General features: G+C 43.1%; 1 protein-coding gene across 1 annotated transcript in view; it reads right to left on the bottom strand.

The window, feature by feature from the left end:
- The window catches only part of atosa (atos homolog A), a 33,045-nt gene extending 21,023 nt beyond the window's left edge, over positions 1-12,022 (bottom strand). The window contains exon 1 of the mRNA XM_030414070.1: positions 10,597-12,022. Within this exon, the coding sequence (XP_030269930.1) occupies positions 10,597-10,627 (31 nt within the window). The 5' untranslated portion in view covers positions 10,628-12,022. The remainder of the gene's footprint in view (positions 1-10,596) is intronic.
- Positions 12,023-12,619: the final 597 nt, after the last annotated feature.

The raw sequence follows: 12,619 nt of genomic DNA on the forward strand, positions 1-12,619 counted from the left end.
CAGTTTGATGTGTTGAAATTGAACTGATAGCAGGCTCTGACACTGATTTGACTATTAAATTGGCAAATCTTGTAAACTTTAACCCATGTCTCTCAGCAACTGCTTAGTACCAGAAAGTTTAGTTACTCAGGGTTTCCAATAATATGTTTCAGTTTGAGAGTCTGCCTTTCTCCATACTTTTCCAGTTTCCTCCCACAAGATTAACTGAAATGTTTCCTCAAAACTGAGGACTTTGGATCCATGACATGTGTGAGTGTGTGTGTGTGTGTGAGTCTGTGTGCCCCTCTATCCAACACAAAGGGGCAGATTCACGGCACACTTAGCAACAGGCCCTGATTGGCTGGGAGGCGTCAGTACAGTTCCAGCTGAGGAGAACCCTTCTTCTGTTTTGTGAACTCAGCTGCTATTATTCTCCCACTGCCAACAAACAATACACAGACACACTTGACCCAGACTGACACACCACCTTGCCCTCTCACTTGCACCCGTTATTGTCAGCCATAAACAGAGCTGTTGTTTAGGAGCCGAGCGGCTCACATACTGGTCGAGTCACGTGGTAAACAAGCTCGAGGCTCTGGAAAAAACTTTTCATCATGAGGTGTGAGTGCCTAACAGACAAAACTAATCTCAGCTGATGTGGAAAAAGTAACTCTTACTGAGAACCTGATTCAGGGAGCAGCAAATGTGTACTAAGCAGTTCTTCTTTCACCTGGTTGTTGACATGTCTTTGTCTCCCTTTTCCTTACAGGATACTGAAAAGTCCTGTTTATTTTCTGCATATGACTAGAGGGCAATATATTATATTCTCTTATATAGCTGTATATGCAGCTTTAGTAGATATTATAGATTACACCCACACTCACTGCAGTAAACTTTTGTTGAGTTCACACACAAATCTCTCAAATCACTTCTTCTGTTCAGCTTCCTTACCACATTAGGTCAGTACTACATGATGAAAGCACCAGCAACAATGCTTTCTCACAATTAGGTAACCAAGGTTGAAGGAGTGCCAAAGTGTCTGCATGATTTCAAAGCAACCACACACTGTGTCAGCTGCTTTAAGTCAGTAACACGCCTTTAACCAGACAGGACTGGCAAAATCAGCTGGTAACGCCTTTGCATCAGATGGAAAACCTGCATACTCTCTGCCAGCTACTGACCGCAAAGATGTAAATTCAAATTCCAACCCTGCTGGGATGTTTTGGGTGAGGAATGAGGTACAACACACTCTCCTCATCCCCAACAGCCATAGCAATTGAAGTCCTTGAGTAAGGTACTTGAACCCCGCCATTATTCAGATGAGTTGCTCGGTGGCTAAAAAGAAAATTACTGGCTGCACTGGGCAGCTTCCAAGTATAAATGAAATTAGGCTGAGTAAATGAGCGAAGCTGAAAAAAAATAAATGTGCTGTAAACCTTTCTGAGATTAAAAAGGGGGCCCATGAATACTAATATGAGGAATCACAAACACTAAAATAATAAATCAGGGACACGTGTAGCGAAAGGGGACTAACGTGTATGGCGACATTACTCAGCATGCCTCCTTCTCATCTTTCCTGAAATGCCAGAAAGATTATCTTCAGAAGCAGTGACCTAAGGTTTGTTGTGCCCTCTGAGGTGCCCTTCCTGACCTTACTTTCACATACTGTAGCTGGGCCCCCTAAGCCTTTTATTCAGGCAAGAGTAGTCCTTTGCAAAGTCATTGTCTGACAAATACCTGTTATGTAATGTGGAGTGGAGTGAGTAAACCAGTGCTGGACAAGGTGGGTAAAGTGGGAATTACTAAGCCCCAGTAGAGGCAACAATCATGCAGTCCTCCTGCCTGATCTGGCCTTTTTAGTGTACACTATAGCCACAAACTCATTGTAGATTCAACTGTCATTTTATAGAAATGTGACAGATTAGTGAATGCACATCCCAATATTATGTCAGGTGCATTGGCAAGAAGGTGAAAACAACTTGATTTGTTTATGAGAACAAAAATGTTAAAAATGATAATCAGCAAATGTTGAGTAGCTTTTATTTTGCATGTCTGGATTTGCTTTGATTCTGTTTAAAACCAACATTTACTTTATTGACTATGTCAAAAAAACGTTTGCCCTTCCAATTCCCACACATAAGGGAAAGTGTGCACCTGTACTAATGGGGCAATGTAGCAACAGCCTGACAGCACAACAGTGGTATGGTAAATTACATAAGACTTTACAAAATAAAGATCATATTATGGAATTACATTTGCTTGGCGTTTGGCTTTGGTGATTACTGATGATGAATTACTTAATACAAATCTAGGATTTTGTTAGAAGATTTAAAAAGTGCTGTAAGGGAGATAAAGTCATATAATAATATGATGAAAGATTTTCAAAGCTGCTTTTGAAAACCTCGACAGAACCTTTGAACGCTAGTTACAGTCCCACTTACATTAATTCGCAGGGTACTATATTTTAATAGTGTGCATAGATGGGGTCCCCTCGACAAATTCTGATCCCCTCTAAAAGGTAACATCACGGTCTATACCTTTACCACATCAGTCTGGATTTCAGCAAGCTGACTGCTGGTGGCTACAGGACACTAGGGCAGTAGGGCAAACCAGCATCTCTCCGTAACCAGAGCCCCCCTGTCCTTCATGATTGCACGGGCCTCTGACCCCTCCTCTGCTGCCAACGCTGATTTCTAGAAAGGGGAGTACGAATTGAGCAACCTGAGCAGTGTAGCTCATATGAAAAGTGTGTCAGTTGTGGCACAGGCAGATTGAGGCAGTTGTTGGCTAGAATAAACCGCTTGGGACAAAGTCGCACAAGATCAAAGTCTTGATATGGCTAAAAAAAAAAAACTTTCACCTTGTTCTCGGTAACGGTGAACTGAATGATTTACATGCCTCAAAAGGCCAAGCTCTCAGCTCTTGCTCAACTGGGGTCCTTTTGGATGCTTCTAACATTTTCATCTTTACACTGTTCTCCATGATTTTATCATTAAGCACCTTCTTTTGTCAGGACTTGTGAAACTCAAAGTTACAGCTCCTTGACCCCTTAAATTCAATAACAGCATTCAATAACAGCGCATCAAAAGCAAAAAACCTAACCACTAAAGACTTAGCTGAGTCAGGGGGAAAAAAGTCAGCTGGTGTGTTGCGAGCATGAAGCAATGGTGATAAGGGAAATGGCCTGAATGTGATAAGATGAGACAATGGAGAAAAGGAAAGGGGATAGCTGTGATGAGTCTCAAATTAACTTAACCTCATGCTGTTGTTAATAAACAATGTGCTTAACGCCTCCACAATGAGCCCCCAAGGTATTTTCCGTTAGCAGAGACTGGGAACGTGTGCGTTTGTGTATGTGCAACCACGACTGTAATACATGAAAGAATCAGTTCACATTAGACATTTATGGATATTGACTGGTTAATATTAGATGTCTCTTGGCTGATCAGTATAAGTGATAACCCTCAGTATAGATGTGTTTTCAAGGTATACTGTGGTATGAATATTGACAATTATCATACAGTCTACAACATTGAATTGTACCATACCAGTGTAATTAAGTTTATATAAAATTGAATGTCTGTCTGGACATAATAAGCTGCAAAAGCCGTGATTTTTTCTGAGGCAGTTATTGTACTGTGAACATTTCATACAGTCGCAATCCGAGCCTAAAATTTACTATCAATAACTGTTGTGATTAATTCACTTAAGAAACACTGAACATAATCCAGGCAGCAACAGCAGAACGCAATTATGAACCCAATTTAGTATTCTAATATACAAATGTAATTTCGAGGAGACTGGGCTGAATCCAGTGATGGAAGTGCATCCAAGCGGCTGAGAATCAAAGGCGCCGCTAGCAGAGCAGTATGGAGGACAGGAGAACAGCAATCCATGCACAGCGGTGAAATTCATTGTCTGCTGGCACTGTCGAAGCTGTGTCGCCGGCTTATGTAGTTATTGATGCTTATGTACAGCGATAACACGGCAACCCATGCAGATAGGTTGATGATGTCTGGACAAAGATCTGATCAGGTCACTTACAGATAACAGTGCGAACACTGTGTAAAAGATCTGATTTGAGAATGAATCTGATTTGCCTGCAGTCTGAACAAAGCCTTATTCAAAACATTACACAACCCGGCGTTCTTTTGTTCTCGTTCTCTCTTCATCTGACTATCAGACATTTTAATGATTAATAATCTGTTATGGCACTTTTAGCACCATACCATAACAGCACATTAACAGCATGGGAAGACAGACACAGACATATGCGTGTTGTGTGTCGGTCTGATGTATGAACCTGATTAAAGTGCTGGCTTACATAACACTGTGTGGTGTCTGGTAACAGACCTTTAAAGCTGAAGAGGACTCACCTCTCTCACTCTCAAAATAACGTAACACTGCCCAGTTGTAGCAAATCACTGAAGTTCTTTATTTCCTCTTTAATCTAAGCGGAATTCTGCTGCTACTTGTTGTATGGGTTAAACATTTTTACTTTTATCTAGGGAGTGCCATAGTATTTTTTTTTAAACACAGCTCTTCAGCAAAAGTTAAACACCACATTGTAAGGTATGCCTGCAAAAATGTCTTCAGTGAGCAATATAAGCATACTGAAAAAACCGTCAAGCTGTACCATCAACTATTTTTCCCGCATTTTAGATAGTAAGTAAACCTACCTCATTTCTGTCAATATGCTTTTCGTCTAGATATTATGAGCAATTAGTGGTAGTGGGGGTGTTAAGTGCTGAGGTGTTAGAGTAGTTGAAGTCTATGTAATGACTCAGAGGAGGGAGAGAAAAAGAGTGGAGGGGTAAAGAGGGGCTAGAATAGGTCAAAGATGACCACTGGAGTGAGGAGTAGGAACATTGCCTGTATGAGGCCTTCCCTCCTTACAAATCTTGCAGAATAATGATAATCGCACATCCCTCAACAGACTCCCACATGAACGCTGCTGAGAATATAAAGAAGCTGTCATTTTAGTTTCTCGGTTCCAAAAATAACAAACATGGAGGAAGCATGACAAAGAAATACTTTGTGCCAGGCATGAGTGCTTGGGTTTTTTTTGTATGTGGCTTCTGAGCAAGGTGTGCTGTTCCCACCGAATTTCAATCTATTTATGACATATCAGGGATTAGGCTAGAGTGGAAGGAAGGGTTTACTATAAAGAACACCAGGATTTCATTGATCATAGAGATTAAGTACTGTATAGAGGTGTGGAACTTTGTCACAATTCGCTGATTATTGGTAGTTACATTGCAAAGGCTTTCTCTCTGGCAGAGGGATGCAGTAAGTGATAAGAAAACACACTCAGTATCTTGAAAGCAGATATCTGGCGTCAAGCACAAAGTGGAACATAAAAGTACTAATCCTGTCAATAAAAGTTTCAGTATTAATCTAGTATGTTTCATGCAGGGTTAAGAAAGTCATGGCTTGGTTATCTATTTGAGTCTATGTCAAGAACCACAGATGCCCTGAAGAAGAGACACAAATATACAATAAACTGAATATGCCAAAGACAGACAGAAACAAAGACAAAGAAAAAGAGAAAGACAAAAACGAACATAGATATTGTTTCTACCACAACACCACCCCTACCATGACAAAACCACCAGGTCCAGATGGCTCTTCCTGTTCCTGCAGAGCAGTCTGCTGGTTGGCTATGAGGAGCCACGGGGGCGGGCGGATGTGACGAACATGCAAGCAAATGACATCACTTGCTCAGTGGCACCCTGGCAGCCGAAATGTGACCCATGCTGCTACTTTCAGCTTCAGCCAGTCAAACACTAAGCCTGTATGGTGATAGCTTGTTAACACTGAGCCTTAATGAGTAGCTGTGCTAAATATATACACCTGCTTTTTATGCCTGTGTATGTGTATGGATACAGCTCACTATGACTTGGTTGACTTTAAGCATTAAGCCTATATATATCAATATCCGTATAGGGTACCAGTGCACTTGTTTACGTGTCCTCATAAAGGGTCGGTGTGCTAAATAAAATATACCACCCTTACGTAAGAGCATTGCTGCACGGGTCAACTGGGTACTCAATCCTATGCAGCGGCTAGGCGAGGCTTGGCTACTTACAGTCAAAGCTGTCACAACAGCATTGATTTAGGCTGATTACGCCAGGAGCCAGGATAGTAACTCACAGCTGAATGCCTACTCTGTGTTGGTATTCATTGCGAAAGGCAAGCTCTGAATCTCACTGTACAATAGGGAGTCCAATATCCATATTCAGTGCAGCTGGGTCAGCAAAAGGCAGTGGCATTGTAATGAAAAGGCAATATGGTCATACACTTACATTTGTTGTGTTGAGCTAAACTAATTGATTAAATGAATTCCAAGTGTGAGATGGTGTGTGTGGGTGTGTAAACAGGAAAAGCAACTGGTTTTAAATAAATCTCAATGAAAAACAAGGTTATGGTTTTCAATCAGATGGCTGACAGTCATCGACTACTGAGCCCTGTACCATTGTGACATCGTGATTTAGAAGGCCCCCAACCAGAGGGATGCAGGAGTTGGTATACATGTGGGAGTGTAAATGAAAGGAACTTGGGTTGCTGTTCAACGCACTACAGTAACGTCTACACGTCAGGTTTATTATTTTCTTATTAAACCTGCCCAGTTTGGTGAACCTAAAATGCTGGGTTTCATTGCTAGCAGCTGTATTTCTTTTCTCTGGAGTGCTGTTATTTGTGGTTTCTTGGCTCATCTTTATCAGTATGGCGAGCAGGCTAACTTTGAAGATATGAACATAAGGGGATGTATGTCAGTCGCTTGCCAGGCAGGGATGTGAGAGCAGATGTGATTCCCTCAGCTGTTGATCGAAGACAATTTTCTCAGCTGGGTGAGACAGTTGGGAGGTTGCAGTCAGAGTGACACAGTGGGGTGCTAATGAGCAACTCCTGCCTTACATCACCCAACCCTAGTTTTCAATGCATCTGCTTTGCTTCCCATTTTTATACTTTGACAGGACAGGATGTGTTTTGGAATGAACAAAAAAAAAAAAAGACAGATCAAACCAGCACAGGTTTTGATGCAGCTATGAAATAAAGTCCTTTAAAAAAAAAGAAAAAAATATATACAGATGGACTCCAGCCGTGTGAGGTGAGTAAAACAGATGAGAGCACCTGTTGTGGCTGCCTCCTGCTGAGGAGCAGGCAAAGACAACACCTGACTAGACAGGTGACGTACAGGACAACAGTGTGTGTCGCTCTGTATTATCTGGCCCTCTCTTCAGTGAGAGTGTATACTCTCTGTCTAGGACGTCTCAGGGCAGCTGTAATCTGGCTGAGCGCACGGCAGAAGGCAGCCAGTGGAGTAAACTGGGTGAAGCGGGGGTGAGGGGAGGTGGACTTGCATTCAAGTCCGCCTTAAAGAACAGACAAACAGGAAGCACCACCAAACAAACACACTAAATAACATTAGAGAGATCAGGGGCTCAGTGTTGAGGCGTGCCAGCTGACTGAGTCTCTCCAACATGACTAGCTCTGAGGTCATCTCTGTGTATGTTGTTCAATGTGCGTCTGAAAGGGCGAGAAGAATGAGAGCTGTGGTTGAGGGCATAAAGGGGGAGGCACTCCTCACCATTCTTAGCTCGTTGCTCATACATTTCACTGCACGACTTCAAAGCAGCATCTAATGCGAAACCTTTTTATATTTGTAATGCCCCTTGAGTGCTTTGGTTGTGAAAAGGACCACACTTGAGCACAAACAGCCTATTTTTATGGTGTAAACAATTCCAGTGTGGTTTTTGAATCAAACTTTTCCCCTCTACATGTGGATACAAAACACTAAAAGTCAAAAGTATGTCTTTAAGGATTCAAATAAAAAAACAGCTCAACCACACTTCAGCTGAAACAGTCTGAAACCTGATATACTGGCCATGTTAACCACCCATCTGGCGTAAACAGGTCCCAAGGCTTCCATAGCTGCTGTCTATAGGACCTGTAAAAGCTGTCGGTTGAGCCACATGCTTCAACCGTGCAGTGCTCATTAGGGCCAAAAGCAATCTGTTGCCACACTCACTCTGTCCTCACACCCGCCATCCTGACTCACAGCTCAACTCACAAAAAACAAGGGAGTCAGATGACTCCTGTTAGGCCCCTGAGCAGAAAATAAGTGCTCCTCTTCTCCCCTTATAACAAAAGCATGGTTCACAAAGTGCCACAAAGAGATGTTGCAAGGACACGGAGAAAAGTGCGCTCATCTTAGGTGTGAAATCTTTGTTTTAATCAGGTATTGAGTTTAAAGACCTAGACTAATGCTACCCATTTTTGGATACAAATTCTGACAGATACAAGTGCTCCTTTTCGTTTTACAGTTTTAAATCATTTGCAGTATTAAACTAACCAGGATAATTCATTAATTCTTACATGAAGGTCTAACTATACTTTACGTCTCGAGTGGATGAGACGACAACACTAGTATGCCTATGACTCCTCTTTATTATGTTGTTCAAGAAGCTTCAGAAAATTGTGTTAAAACTACAGCTAAATCGATTAGCTGTACTCATTTGATCATTTATCAATTGTTTAAGTGATAAACATTTGCTGATTCAAGCTTCTTAAATGTACGGATTTGCTGTTTTTTTGTCATTTACAATAGGAGAAAATGTCGTCAGGTTTTGGACTGTTGGTTAGACAAGAGCCATGAAAAGATGGGACTCTGGGCTCTGGGAAATTGTGATGAGCATTTTTCACATCTTTTTAGATTAATGATTAATCCATTCATAGTGCAAATAGTCAGCAGATTAATCAAAATAAATGTATTCCTTACTTGCAGTCTTAGTTATAGTAGTGACCACGAAATACCACTTCAATTGGCTCGGTTACTTCAGGTCATTCTCAGCACTGATACTGACTTAATATATTGGATTTGGGCATTTGGAGCGAGGGGCCAAGGAGTTGCAGAGGACAGTCTGACACGTCACCTCATCACCCACCCAAAGCCTCTGCTTGACTTTTCACACCCACCTGATCAGGAGGTCACGGACTGTGAGACTTGTTGCAAGCACATGTCCGGACTTGTTTAGCTCTCCCCTTCAAACTTACTACAGCTGGGGTCTCTGAAGAACCTTCCATCTAGCATCAGAGCGGTGAAATGGCCTGCTCTGTGCTTGACTCGACCTTTGTGTGATCAGGGCTACTAAGTAAACAGCTTCTTTCACCACTGCAGTCCCTTTCTCTGGGAGCAGGGAGAGGAGAGAGGCAAAATAGAGAAGGCGTCTGAGCTATAAGCAATCTGGTATCTCCACCACAGGAGAGGTACAGTATGTTCCAAATAACAATAGCCCCACAGTGTCTGCCAGTCAAACAGGGAGCTACTGCTGTGGAGCAGCTTCCACTGGCACAAGCTCTCATAATTAAAGCATGACAGTGAGTGAGCCAACCTGACATGGTGACAATCCATGAAAGGGTGAGGGGCAGACTGGCTGTAAAAATGTGCCTTAGGCTAACAGTTCTCCTCGCTTTGTCTGATAAAAGACAGGTACACATACACTATTTATTTGAATATTAGGTTGTACATCATTTTAATATTTCCAACTAATATCACAACATAGAACAGCCATGTTGCTGTTTGCTCTTCACAGTTGACCCAGCACGCTGTGCTGCATTATTAGGCTATAATTACACTGTACAGTGCCAGTCAGTGTGCCCTTTACTTTGGCAAGTCACATCACACAGATGTCTGGGTCAGTGCATCTATATAAAGGTTTAGGATCCTACAGGCAAGGTAAGGCTAGGGTTAACAGTCTAGACCCATATAGGGAACATGTTTACAGTTTGTTGTGGAGTCCCATTACCAGCACATTGTGCTCTAAGGAAGATCCCACTCAGGCCAGTCAGCAGCCTGGCTGTAGTTTCATAACCTATTCAAAAACACAGACTACCCCTGATTGACTGCAGCTAATCTCATTAAGAGTGAGAACAGTGGTCCTTCACTGCTTCCAAGTATGGAGCTATTGTGTTGTCAAGTCACCAGTTAACCTGGATCACAAACAACCGTGTGTGAATGCTCATACTGTGAAGCTTTTAGCTTATACAACATATAATATTAATTGATACCCAAATCAATGCCATAGTAAAATTTGCATGATCGCATTGAAACAAACAAGGGTGTCCCCTCTGTCCCTGCTTTACCTCTTGCTGCAGATACAGGGACATGTAAACAGGTTGCAGAGCATAAGGCAGGAGCTTAATTTCCACAACAGGGTGGGTGTCAAGAACATTTTGCAGCAGCCCTGTGCAGGAGACTGTCAAAACAAGAGCTACTGGAAAAGGGAACAGCGTTTGGCATGAGAGGATCTTGCAGGTTATGTAGTGACGCAAAAAATGGGGGATAGAAACAGCTGACACTCCTGTTAACATCCTAAACTAGAGCAGCCAGTGCGCGTTATATCTTCACGTCCTTACTGACTCGGGTCAGGCTTTCTTAATTCACATAACCAATGACCAAGCTGACCAGCTGTTACATAATTCCCTGGCCTGATTCTTCTTGCAGAGGAATGGGTACAGTCAGGCCACCAAAAACTGGAACTGCACAGCTTGCCCATACACCTGACCATGAAGACCACCCTATGTGTATGTGTGTATTATGGGTGCAACACATACCTCGCTCGGGCTTCATATTGTCCAGTGTCATCAGGTTGCCTTCAGGGTCTCTTGCAGGGTTTCTTCTCTTTTTTTCTCTCTTCTTCGACAGCCTTGACAGCAACACAACGGTGCCTGGGTAACCCCAAAACACTCTGTGGGCTGCGAACTGCTGTATTAAGCTAAGCAATAATATCAGCTGTGAAGCCTGTGTGTTGGTGCCAGCTGCCCCCTATCCAACAACAAAGCAGCGCTTTGTTAGCATGCTACTGTACGCTTCCATCGAGTCGCACTGTATTGTCCAACTGACTAACACAAAGACAGCTGATAGCGAATAAACAGCTAGCGTTGGGCAACGGAGCTGTCAGTCTGCTTGCTGGCGACTAACCAGTCTGATAACCAGTAATTTATCTAGCAAGCTGACTACTCGTACAGCCAGTCTCAAATTCCACCACCTGAACCATAGTTACGTCGCGATGCATTTCTGTGTCTCCTCTCCGGTAACGCTGGCTCCTCACAACTGCACCCCGCCACGACTGGGGGCTGTGGAAACGGGCTGCTAACTAACAGCCCCGTTAGCTAGATGGCAAACACAACTCACTAACTTTATCGTGACTGTCTGGTTAAACGTCTACTGGTGACGACGACCTCCATAAACATCCCAACCCCCCACTGTAGCGCAGGTAGCCACAGCTCGGCTACATACAACGATTCCCGATGACGGACCTTCCCCGTGTTTTTTTCCCCCCTTCTTCTTCTCCTACTCTTCGCTACGGCGGGGACATTAGTCAACGCATCATTCTTTCTCACGAAATGTTACGAGGACATGGTCCACTTTTCTGTCCCTCCGCGGCACCGTCGCCATCTACTTGACGCTAGAAACGCCACCTGTGCTGCCGTCTTCCTTCGCGTCCTTCATTAAAACTTTTCAACGGCGACAACAAACAGCCCGACTCCGCTCGAAATGTTTTTTTTTGTTTGTTTGTTTTGTTTTCCGCGAGCGTTCGCCGAGCAGCCGTTGGCGTTTTTGGTCGCTTGACAAGGCCGTCTGTCTGCTTAAAAACTCGGAGACGAAGGTCGACACTGATATTATTCAGGCGAAATGCAGATGAAAGGAACACTGAGTCCTCCTGGTCGTGATGCTTGCAGCCTGCCTCCCTTCCTCACTTCCCTCCCCAGCGCTGCTTGTCAAAACAGATCAGCGCCAGCTCCCGTCACGTGTCCCAACAACAGCCCCGGTCGTCACTTCCCTGTCGGCCAGCCTCGCATGAACTCGCAGCCATAGCAACCGCCAAGTTAGTTAGTGGCAGTGGTACCAAAAAATTACGAGGAAGCGGCTCTAAAGAAGGCGAATTAAACTAGCACAAACCTCCAGCTAGGTTGTTTCCCCCGCCTTCAGTTCAGCACCATGTTGGATAAAAACGTATGAGGATGTTAAAGGGAACAAACAAGTGAGCGGTGTACTCTACTTAATCTGATTGGTCAGTGGGATTCGGTGCGCGCTCACGTGCGCACGTGAGGCTTCGTCTCTTTCCGTCGTGAACATTTTGTTCTGGCTTGTTTGGATCGTCTCAAGCCAAAGATCGTGTCTGTGTAGTTCTGTAGAGGCCTGACGAGTTCTGACAAGCTAACAAGCTGCTAAACCCATTGAGAAGTGACTGGTTAAACACACCATATACTGATTACCACGTTATCTGTTAACTTATTAGATTAATGATTTTTCCATGTGTATATTTCACGCAAGTTAACTCCCCAATTTGTTTTGTTGTCAACAGAAAGAAATTCAGTAGGCTACATGTTGGGTTTACCCAATAACGATAGGGTAATGTTTAACAGAAAAAAAACAAAAAGTTAAAGCTTATACGAAATTAAAAAATGTACACAATGGCAAAACCTTATGTAAAGTTATAGATTAAACCCACATTCAAACAAAACATAGATATATGGTACACCATCACCATATGGGGTATCTACCTTCATCTAACATTGGCTAATCAGTGTTACAAGGATTGGGGAAAAAAAATCTCAAACAGCAAATGTTATT

The sequence above is a fragment of the Sparus aurata genome, chromosome 4 (genome assembly GCF_900880675.1).
Source record: "Sparus aurata chromosome 4, fSpaAur1.1, whole genome shotgun sequence".
Taxonomy (NCBI): domain Eukaryota; kingdom Metazoa; phylum Chordata; class Actinopteri; order Spariformes; family Sparidae; genus Sparus; species Sparus aurata.